The sequence below is a fragment of the Sapajus apella genome, unplaced genomic scaffold (assembly GCF_009761245.1).
Source record: "Sapajus apella isolate SASKATOON/1434 unplaced genomic scaffold, GSC_monkey_1.0 scaffold3, whole genome shotgun sequence".
Classification (NCBI taxonomy): domain Eukaryota; kingdom Metazoa; phylum Chordata; class Mammalia; order Primates; family Cebidae; genus Sapajus; species Sapajus apella.
The window spans coordinates 14727407-14743942 of record NW_022436943.1 but is presented as its reverse complement, the minus strand read 5'-3'; the positions used below and the strand labels follow the sequence as shown (position 1 = coordinate 14743942).

The 16536-nt window shown below is 38.6% G+C and overlaps 1 protein-coding gene across 2 annotated transcripts in view; it reads left to right on the top strand.

Annotated features, from left to right (window-relative positions):
* CA13 (carbonic anhydrase 13) overlaps positions 1–13004 on the top strand; it is a 36237-nt gene extending 23233 nt beyond the window's left edge. The window contains exons 5-7 of one of the 2 annotated variants that reach the window (XM_032250093.1): positions 196–258; positions 785–940; positions 10547–13004. In XM_032250093.1, coding sequence (XP_032105984.1) covers positions 196–258; positions 785–940; positions 10547–10666 — 339 coding nt within the window. In that variant the 3' untranslated portion in view covers positions 10667–13004. The remainder of the gene's footprint in view (positions 1–195; positions 259–784; positions 941–10546) is intronic. The other variant, XM_032250101.1, reaches the window with a different exon arrangement.
* The last annotated feature ends 3532 nt before the right edge of the window (positions 13005–16536 follow it).

Here is a 16536-nt window from a genome sequence, read left to right as displayed (position 1 = left end):
ATATTATCTTGTTGTTCAGATTCTTCTGGCATGATAAGGCCGGCAGGTAAAAGAGAAACTTTGTTACAGAACAACCATTGTATATTCTGCTGGCTAAGGTTTTTTAAAAAATAATTTTAAACTAGTGGCTGAAATTGAGTGATTCAGATTTGATCTGCTACAGTAACCATTTCTTTTGAAATTTTGTGTTTTTAGATTGGTGAACCTAATTCCCACCTGCAAAAGATTATTGACATTTTGGATTCCATTAAAGAAAAGGTAAAATGAATTACTATCTGTTAATAATTAACATATTTCTTGTTCTGTCCTACATTCTCTTATCTTCCTTTAAAGACTTAGACCTTAGACATATACCGCCTGCTTTGAAGCAAGTTTGAAACATACTTGATGAAAAAAGCAGAAGTAACCTATTACCACTTATATTTTGAATGGAAGGGTCTTACATTACCTAAAATGAACATGAATAAATATATGTATGCATAATTAGTCTCTGGTATTATATTACAGAGTAAGCCCTTAATTGTAGCGCATTAAGGGACCACTTATATTAAAACAAAACTTGTGCTTTTTAAATAAATCTATATGATATGTTACTTTATCTAAAAATTTTAAGATGAAGATAGATGCTTTTTTAAAGACACTAAAGGAAGATAATAGATAATTCTAGATACAGATATTCTATATTATTTATGGAATTATAATGGATGTACACAGAGGTTTGTTTTTTGAGGTCTATGTAAAGCTATCCCATTCTAATATGTGGGAATTCTTTTCGTTCCTCCAGGGTAAACAAACTCGATTCACAAATTTTGACCCATTATCTCTACTTCCACCATCCTGGGACTACTGGACATATCCTGGTTCTCTTACAGTTCCACCTCTTCTTGAGAGTGTCACATGGATTATTTTAAAGCAACCTATAAACATCAGCTCTCAACAGGTACACAATCTCTTCCAGGTTGATACTGATTCCCTCAGAGGAAACTGGGCTTCCTTTTTAAAATCATGCCCTTGATTTCTGCTGCGTTTCCAAGTCTGTGCTTTCTCTTTATTAATCAGATGGGTGATTGGGCTAGATGAGATCTATGATCCTTTCTTATTTGACCTTCTATGATTAGGCGATTTCTTTGCCACTTCTTAGAAATGTACCTAGCGACACTGATGAAAGTGAAGCATTATTTTGAGCACTACAATTGTTTGCTTTTGTTTTGTTGCTGTTTGTTTGATATCTTTGTTTGATACAGGCTGAGATACAAACAAAATTCAGAGAGAGGCTACTTAGAGAAGGTGACATTTTTCTTTCTGATCTTAGTCTCCACACCTGCTTCTACAAATTTCCAAGTGAAACGAGGACAGTGATTGGTGCACTGCCCTAAGAAATGTGTGCCTGCTAAGTGTAAGAAGTTGTTACTTTGTACACTTAAAAACTTGTAAAGTGGGTAGGCTGCGCACAGTGGATCCTGCCTGTAATTTCAGCACTTTGGGAGGCTGAGCTGGGTGGATCGCTTGAGCCCTGGAGTTCAAGACCAGCCTGGGCAACATGGGAAAACCCTGTCTCTACAAAAATACAAAAATTAGCCGGGCATGGTGGTGTGTGCCTGTAGTCCCAGCTACTCAAGTGGCTGAGGTAGGAGAATCGCTTGAACCCGAGGGGTTGATACTGTAGTGAGCCAGGATTGTGCCATTGCATTCCAGCCTGGGCAACAGAGAAAGACCCTGTCTAAAAAAATTTTTGTTAAGATGGTAGATCTCATTTAAGTGTTCTTACTACAATTATGAGAAGAGGAAGGAGAGTGAAAGAGGAGGGGAGTGATATGGAGAGGAGGAGTTGTTGATCTTTTGGCATTTGTTGGCAAAACTTTTGTTGAGCTGTCTGAGGGTCTTAATGCTTAAGCATTTGCTGAGAGGCTATGGGATAGCTCTTTTTGTGTAGATATCTACTCACTCATTCTTATGTTAAATGCTTATTCAGTTTCCCCTATAGGCCAAGAGTCTGTTAGACTCAGGATATCTAGTCTGTCACCCAGGCTGGTGTGGAGTCGGTGCAATTATAGCTCACCCTAGCCTTGAACTCCTGGGCTCAAGCCATTGGTCTTTCTGCCTCGGCCTCTCAGATAGTTGGAACTGCAGGTGTATGCTACCATGCCTGGCTTACTTTTAAAAAAATTTGTGTAAACAGGGTCTTGCATTATTGCCCTGGCTGGTCTTGAAGTGATCCACTTCTGGCCTCAAATGATCCTCCTGCCTTGGCCTTCCAAGGATTACAGTGCTAGGATCATGTTCAGTGTATTCAGCTTGGAGCTTGAAGCACTGAGCCATGGGGCTGACCAATCTGGCAGGTGGATGCTGTGTTTTTGGATGCTGTGCTTCTTCGTTGGTTTTGTTTTTGTTGTTCTTTTTGAATTAGGTGCAATATCTTAGCATGAACTTAGTCTAGTAATTTTTGCAGCTAATAAAGTACACATGCACTGGGCTTGCCCACCTGCCTAGCTGTTTGTTTTTTCTTCTAATAATACCAGAGCTGTCCCACCTTTACCAAGATCATTTCAGGCAGCATTTCCCCTAGGGGCATTGAACACATCCTTCTTTCTGTTGGGTATTTGTTCTTGTTGACCTTGTCTTTAGTATCAAAGACAAATAATAACCTGGTGTATAGTTTTTAAAACATTTTACAAAAGTCTGTGTAGAAATCCAGAGCTTGACTGACATGAAAACTCCTGTGAATTTTTTCTGTCATTGTGTCTAGAGGAAAATGACCTGTAACTGATTCAGAGTCCTTATTAAGGGAATTCATTTTCTCCTCGTCACATGCTAAATGGTTTACTTTTATATTTCTTTATTAAATTTGAACTGAATAATATTAAGAATGAATAAACTGTAACATCAAGGTAGTTAATAAGGGGGTAATGTTTTCCCTCATATTTCAAGGGCATTGTTATTTCTTAAAGCCGCTTGGAAAATAACTTTTTGTTTAGTTTTGTTTTTTTGTTTTCAATCCACCAGTGATTTGGAAGAGAATATATCAAAATATATAGTTTACTTCCTTAAAAATAATAAAGTTAACCTTATTAAAAATATCTTCCTGCAAGTTTAGGAGTTATGACTCCCTAACTGTGGATTCACTACTTTTTCTTATTTGAGGCTTAATGATTACTATGATTAATGTAGTTTTTATGCAGAGCAATATATAAAAGAATAGCTGCATTTTAGAGCTCTGAAGTGATTGTGAATTCACTTTGGAGCATTCACGTAAATATGTTATAGTAGGAACACTTTCACTTATTTTAGTTTTTAACCAAATTGAGAAAGTTATTTGAGTAACAATTCAATATATTTAAATATGATATTATGGTGGTTTTAAAAGTTAAAGAATAAAGCAAAAGAAAAAAAAATTCGGTCCCAGTCAAACCATGAAAAAATATCAGGCAAAACCCAATTAGGGGACATTCTATAAAATACTCAGTCAGTACTCTCAAGGTCATTAAAACTGTCAAGGTCATAAAAAAATGGTGAGTCTGAGACACTGTCACATTTGAGAAATGCCTAAGGAAATATGAATACTAAATATAGTGTTTCCTGGATGGGATCCTGGAAAAGACATTAGGTAAAAACAAGAACATCTAAATAAAGGAAGGACTTTAGTTAATTCTAACATTTTAATATTGATTCATTAATCATGGGAAATATTCCATACTAACATGGTATTGATAATAGGAGAAACAGAGTTTGGGGTATATGAGAAATATTTGTAGTATCTTTGCAATAATTCTATAAATTGAAAACTGTACCAAAATAAAAAGTTTACTTAAAAAATCAAAAACAAGCTGGGTGCGGTGGCTCATGCCTGTAATCTCAGCACTTTGGGAGGCTGAGGCTGGCGGATCACAGCTCACTGCAACCTCTACCTTCTGGATTCCAGCGATTCTAATAATAATAATAATAAAATAGCCGGGCATCATGGCGGGTGCCTGTAGTCCCAGCTACTTGGGAGGCTGAGGCAGAAGAATCGCTGGAATCCAGAAGGTAGAGGTTGCAGTGAGCCAAGATTGCACTACTGCACTCCAGTCTGGGTGACAGAGCAAGGATCCATCTCAAAAGAAAAAAAAACCAAAAAACAAAAAAAAATTGAAAACATAGCTAGGCACGGTGGTTCACCTCTGTAATCCCAGCATTCTGGCCAAGGCGGGAGGATCACATGAGGTCAAGAGTTCTAGACCAGTAAAGCCAACATAGCAAAACTCTGTCTTTACTAAAAATATAAAAATTAGTTGGGTGTGGTGGCATGCACCTGTAGTCCCAGCTGCTGTGGAGGCTGAGGCAGGAGAATCACTTGAACCTGGGAGGTGGAGGTTGCAGTGAGCAGAGATCAGGCCACTGCACTCCAGCCTGGGTGACAGAGCAAGATTCCATCTCAAAAAAAAAAAAAAAAAAAAAAATCTAAAACATAAACTGGTCTTATAGAATTAACCCATCACTTAACTCTTTTATGTAAAATAAAATGAATGTCTTGTCTATATATCACTGACTTAAAGACCTTCCTTCCTTTCTTTCTTCTTTTTCTCTCTCCTCCCTCCCTCCCTCCCTCCCTTCCTTCCTTCCTTCCTCTCTCTCTCTCTTTCTCTCTTTCTTTCTTCAGGATCTTACTCTGTCATCCAGCTCAGAGTGCAGTGGCACGATCTCGGCTCACTACAACCACCACCTCCTGAGTTCAAGCTATTCTCTTGCCTCAGGCTCCTGAGTAACTGGGATTACAGGCGCCTACCACCAGGCATGGCTAGTTTTGGTACTTTTAGTAGAGATGGGGTTTCACCATTTTGGCCAGACTGGTCTTGAACTCCTGACCTCAGGTGATCCACCTGCCTTGGCCTCCCAAAGTGCTGCATCATTACAGGTGTGAGCCACACCGCCCAGCCAGGAGTTACTTTTCAAAAGATAAATTTTTATCTCAATTTTGGACGGTCTTTATTTTTTTTAGATCAATGAAAAATACTGTTTATATTCATTTTCCAGTTCCATCATATAATGTCACTGGCTGTAAAGTCTAAATCCTCTTTTTTTCAGTGAGTTGGCACCAGATTATTTTCTCAGAGTTTCTCCACAATTTCGTGCCAAGTCATAGTTTGACCTAAGGGGCAAATCAGATGTTTTTCATTTTTTTTTTTAAATTTAAATTCATTTTTCTCTCTCTCAGAGTCACTCATCAAGGACTAAATTCTTAACTGCCATGCCAGTGAGCAGATAAATGTACTATCTTCCGATCCTTTTGAAGACAAATCTGTCATTTTCTCTGGAGGGCCAACTTTTCTTGCCAAGCCTCTTTGGGTTATCTTAAATCATGAACATTAGGTTACTGAGCTGAAATTCAATGTGCAAAATACTTGGCTTAGTTTCTACTCTCCTTAAACAAACAAACAAACAAACAAACAAACACCTCTTTTTGTTTATTATATTATTTGCATGCAATAAAACTCATGAATTTTAAGTGTGTGGTTGCTGATTATGGTAACTGTATATAGGCATGCTACAACTACTATAATTACGATATAGATCTCAACCAGTGCATTGGCTCACACCTCTAATCCCAGCACTTTGGGAGATCAAGGCAGGTGGATCATCTAAGGTCTGGAGTTTGAGACCAGCCTGGTCAACATGGTAAAACACAGTCTCTACTAAAAACATAAAAATTAGCCACATGTGCTGGTACGCGCCTGTAGTCCCAGCTACTCAGGAGGCTGAGGCAGGAGAATTGTTTGAACCTGGGAAGTGAGGTTTCAGTGAGCCCAGATCATGCCACCGTACTCCAGCCTGGGTGACAGAGTGAGACTTCATCTCAAAATAAATAAGTAAACAAAGCTGTAGATCTCAGCCAGAAATTTTCTGGTGCTCTTTGTCAGTCCTTCACCCTCTCCGCCATAGTCCTAGGGAACAACTGGTGTGCTGTCACTAGAATTTTACTTTTCCTCTAATTTTATTTAAATGAGTCATACACTAGATTTTTGTGTTTGAGTTCTTTTACTGGTATAATCTTTTTAAGATTCACCCATTTCATTATTTATTTGTTTTTTTCCCTGAGACAGAGTCTAGCTCTGTTGCCCAGACTGGAGTGGAGTGGTATGATCTTGGCTCCCTGCAACCTCTGCCTCCCAGGTGCAAGCAATTCTCCTGCCTCAGCCTCCTGAGTAGCTGGAACTACAGGCACCCACCACCATGCCCAGCCAATTTTTGTATTTTTAGTAGAGAAGGTGTTACACTATGTTGGCCAGGCTGGTCTTGAACTCCTGGCCGTGATCCACCCATCTTGGCCTCCCAAAATCCTGAGATTGCAAGTGTGATTCACCGTACCTGACCCATTTCATTAATTTTTATTACTGTGTAATATTCCATGGTATGGATATATTATATTTTAAAAAATATATTTCACAATTGATAGATATTTGGCTTGCTTTTAATTTTTGGCCATTATGAATAATAGCGATCCATATTTGGATGTTAGGAGTAATTCGCATACACACTTTTGTGTGTATATATTTTTATATGTCTTGTGTCAATACCTAGAACTGGAATTACGAGGTCGTGTTTGTTTAATTTTGCAAAGTGCTCTTATATTGTTTTCTTTTTTTTTTTGTTTTTTTTTTGAGACGGAGTTTCACTCATGTTACCCAGGCTGGAGTGCAATGGCGCGATCTCAGCTCACCGCAACCTCCGCCTCCTGGGTTCAGGCAATTCTCCTGCCTCAGCCTCCTGAGTAGCTGGGATTACGGGCATGCACCACCATGCCCAGCTAATTTTTTGTATTTTTAGTAGAGACGGGGTTTCACCATGTTGACCAGGATGGTCTCGATCTCTTGACCTCGTGATCCACCCGCCTCAGCCTCCCAAAGTTCTGGGATTACAGGCTTGAGCCACCGCGCCCGGCCTATTGTTTTCTTTCTTCTTTTTTTTTTTTATCCTGAGGAGTCTCACTCACTGCAACCTCCAACTCCTGGGTTCAAGCGATTTTCCTGCCTCAGCCTCTCAAGTAGCTGGGATTACAGGTGTTCGCCACCATGCCCAGCTACTTTTTGTATTTTTAGTAAAGACGAGGCTTCGCCATGTTGGCCAGGTTGGTCTCAAATTCCTGACCTCAAGTGATTTGCTTGCCTCAGCCTCCAAAAGCGCTGGGATTACAGGCATGAGCCACTGCATCCGGCTAAGTACTACTATATTGTTTTCTAAAGTGGCTGTGTCATCTTACATTCCCATCAGCAATGTATAAGATTTCTAGTTGCTTCATACCCCTGCATGTATTTGGCATTGTCAGTTTTTCTCACTTTAGATGTTCTAGTGGTTATGTGTGTATGTGTGATTTTAATTTGCATTTATCTAATGACCAATGATTTTGAACTTTTTTTATATGCTTATTGGCGATGATTGTATCTCCTTTTGTTAAGTATCTGTTCAGATCATCTGTCCATTTTTACATTGGGTTGTTTGCAAGAGTTCTTTATATAGTCTAGATAACAGCTCTTCCTCAGACGGCGCAGTGGCTCACTCCTGTAAACCCAGCACTTTGAAAGGCTGAGGCAGGCAGACCACTTGAGGCCAGGAGTTGAAGACCAGCCTGGCCAACATGGTAAAACCCTGTCTCCACTAATTAAAAAAAAAAAATTAATTGGGCATGGTGGCACCTGCCTATAACCTTAGCTACACTGAAGGCTGAGGCATGAGAATCGCTTCAACCCAGGAGGTGGAGGTTGCAGTGAGTTGAGATTGTGCCACTGTAATCCAGCTTGGGTAACAGAACGAGACTATCTCAAAAAACAACAACAAAAAAGTGAATCCTTGGGACTTAGAAATTCTGATTCACAAGTTTGGGGTAGGGTCCAGGAATCTGAATTTTTAAGAATTAACTCAAAGTATTTTCATTCAGATGCTTTGGGATCATCCCTCCCAAAACTGGCTTAGAGTGAGACATCCGTAATAGATCAATCTCAGAAGGTTAGTTAGAACTGGATGGTCAAGGAGCTTGGAAGCCACACTGACACATTTGTTTTGGGTACTTATAAAAATGTTAGACATGTAATGTATTACAGGGATGTATTTGGAGATGTTTAAAATGATATGATGTTTGGTATTTGCTTAAAAATAGCCTAGTGTGGGTAGCATGGCCAATGGAAAGAGAGCTTAGTGGCTACATGTTGATGATTGTTGAAGCTGGGTCATGGATTCCTAGTGATTTATGATGTTGCTTTTTCTATCTTTGTGTACTTTTGAACATTTCTGTAATAAAAAGTAAATTAAAAGGATAGGGAAAAATGTGAAAACAAAACAAGTTAAAGACAGTGTATAGTCTGTGGTTAGTGCGTGGCTTGTCAAGAAGGATTATTTATTGAAACTTCTCAGCTACCCCTCAAGTTTCTCATCTGTTAAATGGGATAATTATACATTATTGATCGGGGCATTTTAGGGATTAACTGAAGTAATGTAAAGCACTTATAGTGCCTAGACCATCATGTTTCATAACAGAAATTATTTTTATTATTACTTAATTTTGGCAGGCAGTGGAGTGCTATTAAAGAGATTTGAAGGCTGGGTGTGGTGGCTTACACCTGTAATCCTAGCACTTTGAGAGGCTGAGGCGGGAGGATCACTTGAGGTCAGCAGTTCAAAACTGGCCTGGCCAACATGATGAAACCCCTTCTCTATTAAAAAAAAAGGTTTGAGCATGAGAGTGACATAAAGCTGTTTACAGAACCATAGAAGAAGTGTATTTCAGCTTATCAGAGTTGCTACACAATGAAATTAAAATTTCAGTATTAGAGTCAAGGAAAACCACAAAACAGGTCATACCTGCTTCAGCCTCAAAGCTGAACTGGGGACATTCCTACTGGGAACCTGTAGGTGCTGAGTCAGCCTTAGTGACAGAGGGGCAGATTTGCTGCCTGAATAAAACCTGGAACCACATAAGGGGATGAGACTGGTGAAGAATCCGTCAGGGATGTGCATTTTAAGGCCAGGGCAGTGGTGGAGGACACCAGAGCTAATCTGAGTGGAGACTGGCATATACTGGGTTGATCTAGCTGGGCCTAATGATTGTGAGACCCAGAGTTATAAGGGAAAGTGATTTGGCGAGACATCAGAACAGGTCTAGGGACTCTTTCCAAAATGCACAGGTTGGTCAGAGAAAGAACTGAAGTCAGATCCAGTTCTAGACTGGTGAGCTGAACGTGCTGCCGGGGCAGGGAGCCATGACAACTTCCAGAGAAGTTGAAGAGGGGCAGGAACTGGGGCTCTGGGAGGAAAATCAAGACAATGTCTTCAGAGGAATCAGCAGTATCACTGTGGAGGCAGGTTGCTTGATGAGGCCTGTGGACCCGTGCTTTGATTCTGGACTCAGAATTCCTGCACAGACACTCAGAATGGCCACTGCAGACAGACATGGATTGTCATGATCTGCAGAAGGCTAGGTGTCTTTCCTATGGTCCCAGAGGTTACATTTTATTAGCCTCTGCTACTTGACCAGAGATTCTCTTAAGTCTCATGTGGTTATAACTACAATGATCTGGTCTAATGAAACATGAGTAATAGTACATTGTAAACATTTGTCTCCTTCCTATATCTGTACTTTAAAAAAATAACCTCAAAATATCACATGTGGAAAACATGGTTGCTTGTATATATGATGGTTTATCCTATCTGCCATAGGGCATGGTTATAAACTGTTGCCTGTTTCTTATAAAGGACTTCTCTCCCCTCTGCCCCCATGTGGTTAGTACTATACAAGAAACATTTTAGGCAGGTATTTGATAAAAACCTAAAGGATGTGTCCTAGTCTAAATTTGCTTGACTCTGAGATTAGGTGGTTAACAAAGTTTAGAGAACAGAGGTTCTCATTCCTAATAATTTGTCTTCATCAAAATAAAACAAAATAACAAACACCAAGGATTTGCTTTTATTAATTGACAATATAATTTTGATGCATATTTTTGAGAAGATAAAATGTCTTTAATTTTTTCAGCTTCATTTTAGACTTGTACTAAATATTAACAAATAATATTAAATCACCAAGGGATTGTTAAAAATTTATAAGACATATTTATAATAGAATAGTTTTCAGCAATAAACAATAATGATGTAGGTTGATATTTATTGGTATGCAAAGATGGCTAGGATATAAACTAAGTGAAAAAATTAGGCTTCAAAACAGCATGTATAGTTGAGTTCATTTTGTCATAAAACATATGTGTGTGTGTTTATAGGTTGAAAAACACTCTCTGATTTCTAAATATTTACTCTGTAAACCACACTCCAGATGTTTCCTCTTGTTACTTTGATCATCAAATTAAAAATGCTTATATATTTAATTTTGGAACCTGCAGGTATTTGTACAGTGATGAGAATTCAGCAGAAGAGTTGCTTTATTATATATATGACATATAACAGAAAATTTTCATTGCAAACTTTTTTTGTTCCTGGTTATAAGCATATCTTAATTCTTTATGCAGGGTAATTCATTAATATTGGTGGGGATTTCTATGCTGAAGCTAACTCCTTTCTTCGTCTACAGCTGGCCAAATTCCGCAGTCTCCTGTGCACAGCGGAGGGTGAAGCAGCAGCTTTTCTGTTGAGCAATTACCGCCCACCACAGCCTCTGAAGGGCCGCAAAGTGAGAGCCTCTTTCCGTTAAAAGTTGTCACCAGTGAACTCCCCAAAATATGGCTGTGGAGAGGCAATGAAGCAAAACAAAACACAAAAGTCTCTGCCAACAGCTTCTTTGTAGAATTCTAATTTATGGGAACCATTTTACTGTCAGCTTCAGTGTCACAAAGAAACACAAAGTAAACCAGATCTCTCTCTCCTTTTCTGTTTTTTCAGTGATAGGGTCTCACTCTCTCACTCAGACTGGAGTGCAGTGGTACGATCTTGGCTAACTGCAGCCTCCAGCTCCTGGACTCAAGTGATCTTCACACCTCAGCATCCAGAGTAGGCAGAACCACAGGCATGCACCAGCACACCTGGCTAATTTTTTAATTTTTTTTTTTTTTTTTTTTTTTAGAAATGGGGTCTTGCTATGTTGCCCAGGCTGGTCTCAAGCTCCTGGCCTCAAGTGAGCCTCCTGCCTTGGCCTCTCAAAGTGCTGGGATTTCAAGTATGGGCCATCATGCCCAGCTGACCTAGATCTCTTTGCTAACTTGTCTGTCTCATATTTGCATTAATGGATATTCACAGTTAAGAATTGTTTGACATATACTAAAACCCATGAAATATGTCTACTTCAACCTGCATGAAAATGTGGTCAACATTGCAAACTTCAGACTGTATTAAAAATTTTATCTTACCATAGAGACTGAATTAGTCACAGCTCTCAGTGATGTTAGGTGGAAATTTAAATTTATATCTCAGATGATAGGACTGTGATGCTTTTTTCAAAACAAGTGATTCTGCTTGTTTTGTAATATTTTGTAATTCCAATTCATAAAAAGTAGATTATGTCTTCTTATAAGGTGAATTTTTGCAGTGATTATGTTGCTAACTCTCATTGCATGATACCTTTAATAAAATGAACAATGTAAGAGTTAAGGGCAATGGGACAAGGCTACTTAATGTGTCTCCTCCACTGATCAAAAATATTCCATATAGTCTTGGTGAGGAATTCCTCAGGATATAAATGCCTATTTTTACACTGTAATGAATTATACCATATATAATATTCACTCAGTAATGTTAATAATGAACTGGCTAGTAATTGACAAGATACAATGCCTGCCAGTTTATGACATTAACATGGTTTGAAAATAACATATTACATAGTACCAGTGGAGTCAGAGCTGCTCTCAGGCATGATGAACATGTTGCCCGTTTTTGCCTGGTGTTTTGGCAGCAAAGCAGGAAGCAATCTTGTGTGGGTCATTGTTCTGTCAATTTCTGGAAAAAATTACTTGAGTCTCATATAAATATACAATGGGTCCATGAATCCTTCAACCCATTTCCATGGCAAAACTCACTTTTCCTTTTATACATGTCCCTCAGTCTCTTAATTTTGTCAGGTGGAGCTTGATCTTAATTTTTAACCTGTGATTTTTAATTTTTGTTTGTTTTTGTCGAAGGAGGATAAGAGTGGTGTTTCTTTTGTCCTTTCTGGTACAAATGGAGGGACTTAATAACCACATTTAAGACTTGAACACATATAACACTTTTGTCATCTTCTAACATAAGTTTGCCTGCATTTCCTTGATTTTGATGATTTGTTTCATATAACTCTCTTCCTCTGGATGTAGATTTTTTTTTCTTTTAGACAGAATCTAACTCTGTCACTGAGGCTAGAGTGCAGTAGCATAATCTTGGCTCACTGCAACCTCCACCTCCCAGGATGATTCTCCTGCCTCAGTCTCTTAAGTGACTGGGATTACAGGCACATACCTCCACACCTGGCTAATTTTTGTATTTTTAGTAGAGATGGGGTTTTGCTATATTGGCCAGGCTGGTCTCAAACTCCTGACCTCAAGTGATCTGCCCATCCCAGCATCTCAAGTTGCTGGGATTACAGGCATGAGCCACCATGCCTGGCCTGAATGTAAATTTTAATAATTGAACTTATTCTTCAATGTTCTTCTTGATAGAATAACTGAATATCAGTATATTGTGTAACGATGATGTATTCTGTTACATAAGGTGAGCTCCTGAAGAGTGAAGCTGATATTTTAGTCAATATTCTTTTCCCCTCAGTGTCTAGTTTGAGGCCTTTTACAAGATTGATTTGAAGCAATTATTTAATGAATTAAATATTTAAAAATTTTTTATTTGCTATCTTTGGCAATTCTCTCTCTGTTTGAAATAAAATGCACTACAAGTTAATATAACAAGTAAAATACATCATCTTTTGAAAATAGTTTCTTTTTAAAGGAATACTCATTAATTGTAACTTACAAAACCAAAAGTTTTAGAACAATGGTTTTCAAAAACCAGCGTTGAGTGGAAAATTGTTTCTTTGGTTTGGTAAGACCTGTGGAGCATCCTAGTCAGGGAAAGAGCCTGTTTTCTCAAAGAATGTAAGTTGCTGTATCTGGAGGATCAAGGGTTCTAATTACTGTCTGTGAGAGTTATTACTTTGTAACTTACGGTTTCTGCTGCAGTATTGTGTCAGTTCCGTACTGTAAATTGCACCTTAATAGACCAAAAATATCTATACAGCACTGATTTCCTTGAATATTGTCTGATAATATATCTCCTAGAGGCAGAAGGTTTAAATGTGTGTTAAAATTGTTAATTGTCTCCTTTTTAAGAGTCGTAAATACTAGTGTAGCACTCTTTTGTTTCCTGCAGCAAATATTGACTGTATGATTGTCAAGCATTTTGTATTTTAATTTAAATTGGATTCAACCACAATGAAGAAAATGAGACAAGCTTTCAACTGTATCAGGGCCATGTACATGCAAGACATAGAATGAGATTGCATTTTACATTTCTTCTTTACTTTTCCTTTTGAGATAGAGTTTCCCTCTGTCACTCAGGCTGGAATGCACTGGTATGATCTCAGCTCACTGCAGCCTTGATCTCCTAGGCTCAAGCAATCCTCCCAACTGAGCCTCCTGAGTTGCTGGGACTATAGGTGTGAGCCACCACGCCTGGCTAATTTTTATATTTTTTTGTAGAGACAATGTCTCTCACTATGTTGCTCAGGCTGCCATTGAACTTCTGAGCTCAAGTGATTCTCCTGCTCCAGCCTCCCAAAATGTGGGAAGACAGGTGTAAGCCACCACACCTGGCCACATTTTACACTTTTAATTTAGAAAATAATTTCATACCCAGAGAAAAAATACACAGTGCAAAAAGACTGTTTCCTCCCTGAAATGTTTGAAAGTAATTTGCCAGTCTGATTCTTCATCATTCACAAACTTTAGTGTGAATTTCCTACAAGCTGGGACATTGTCCTATATAATCATAATACAACTAAATACAACTAAAACAACTGTAGGATTAGCATGGCTTTATTATTAACCACCCAATCCATTCAAGAAATAACTTGTCCATTTGGTTTTTATGTTTCCTTCAGTTAGGACCTGTTTCCCAGTCTTTCCTTGGTTTTTGTGAGCTTGACATTTTTGAAGGTTATAGGTCAGCTATTTTATAGAATGTTTCCATTTGAGTTTGTTCAGTGTTTTGTGATAGATTCAGATTATGTGTTGCTGGCAGGAATATCACAAAAGTGATGCAGTGCTCTTCTCCTTGCATCCAATCAGGCACCCAACTTTGATTTGGCTCTTATACAGTATGTTCATTTCATCACTTGATTAAGATGGTGCATTAGTCTGTTTTCACACTTCTGATGAAGACATATCTGAGACTGGGTAATTTATAAAGAAAAAGAGGTTTATTGTACTTACAGTTCTACGTGGCTGGAGAGGCCTAACAATCATGGCAGAAAGCAAAAGGCACACCTTACGTGGTGGTAGGCAAGAGAGAGAATGAAAAATCAAGTGAAAGGGGTTTCCCTTTATAAAACTATCAGATCTAATGAGACTTATTCACTACTGTGAGAACAGTTTGGGGGAACCACCCTCGTGATTCAGTTACCTCCCACTGAGTCCTTTCCATAACACATGGGAATTATGGGAGTTACAATTCAAGATGAGATTTGGGTAGAGACACAGCCAAACTATATCAGATGGTGTCTGCTAGATGTCTTTGTTGCAAAGTTATTTTGTTCTTTGTAAATATTTGTTGGGAAGGGATTATTTTAAGAGCATGTAAATATTCTGTTCCTCATTAAACCTGTAATTTATTCATTTATTTCCAGCATAGATTTAAAGATACCTGTTTTATTTAACAGGCTGTAATCTGTTATTATCATTATGTATTCTGATGCTTAATTCTTTTGTTGATTTGCCCAGCAGGAGCACCTTCAAGCTGACTTGTATGTCCTTTTGACATGTCCCCATGTCCTTACTTTTGAGCAGCTATCCTGTGTTCCTGGCTCATCTTACACTTTTCTTCCCTCAGCCCTAGAAACAAAAAGTCCTGGTTTTCTATTAGTAAAAAATAGTATTAAGGAAACCAAGATCTGGGTGAGCTCACTGCTCAGTTGGAACGCTGCTACTCTGAGGCCCTCCTGATAAACAGTTGTTGACAATGTATACACACATATGTGACACACATGCATGCACACATATAAATATCTACATGTCTATACTTATCTATATTAAAGCATCATTTCACACTCAAGTCTCCAGTTCTAATCCAGCACTACAGTGTTCATTCTAGTTTTCTCCATTTCTTTATTTGTAATTTCCTTCTTCAATGGTGAGAAACCTGGCTTCCATTATCCCCAATGTAGTTTCTGATATGGCTCATTCTTCTGTGTGTAGTGAATACCCCATTCCTACCTCACCTCTCACCCTCACACTGCACAGATCCCTGTGCCACTCAGCTTGGGTTCTGGTGTCCTGGGCCTGGTTGCCTCGTCTCTCCTGTCATCATGCAGTGTCTACCTTGCCTGGCTCTATCTAATAGACATTGGACTAAATTTTCAAAAAGGGAAGAGATAGGGGAAGGAGAAGGGAAAGTTGGGGTAAGAGTCAGATTATGCTTTGAAATATTTGCTGAGCTGTTCATAGGGAAGTCCTTTTTTGTTTTTTTAACGTAAGTTTACTGAGAATGTAGCTTTACTTACATACATTCTATCAAAAATGGTATTGGTATGGGATATTTTGTAAAAGGGTTTCAGTGCCTTCTGGGTGGGGTTGCAGAAAGTGTAGGGCAAGAAATAGTGGTCTTATTTCAGAGACTGAGAAAGCATCCTGGTCCTCAGATTACTCCCTCACCAAGGTCTTTCACATTTTACTGAAGAAGACTAAATCCTTTATGTTAAGGTTTCAATACTCATTGAAATGTAAACTCCACTCACGATAATTTTACAAGTTACTAGCAGTGATTTTCACTTTAATGTTACTGATCTTCATATGTCAAGTTTTGGTGGGACTGAAGACGCTGACAGAAGAAAAGTTAACATGATATAAGAGTGAATGATCTGAGTGTTTGGATTACCAAGGTGAACATGAACCACTTCACAATTTAGCCTATGTGCGTACTGTAGCCTAATGCCCTGCACCATGACTGATCTATAGTAAAGACTCAATTTTGGTGAATACAAATCACTCTTTATTGAGTCAAATTAATCGGCGATTTCTCTGGTATTGCTGGAAACCTGCCTTTCCCTTCCTAAAGAGAAATTAAAACAACCAAGGACCTCCATCTCTATCATCGGCTGGTAGCAGTCTTCCTGCCTAAAGATCATCAACATTTTCTTGCTTCACCACTCCTGCCAGAATAAGTTACCCAGCGGAAGAAAGTGGGTACATTAAACTTCCTTGTTTCAAATGAGATTGCTTCCAATATAGCTCTTCTGGGTGAAGAGAATGGTCAGTTTTTCTTAGCTGTGCTCAGAGAGTGAAAGTTGCAGAAACTTCGTGGGTTTGTGTCTCAGTGAGGTCAAATGAACCATAACTCAGCTCTAAGTTATTTATGGAAGGTATGACTTACGAAAAATATGTTACACAA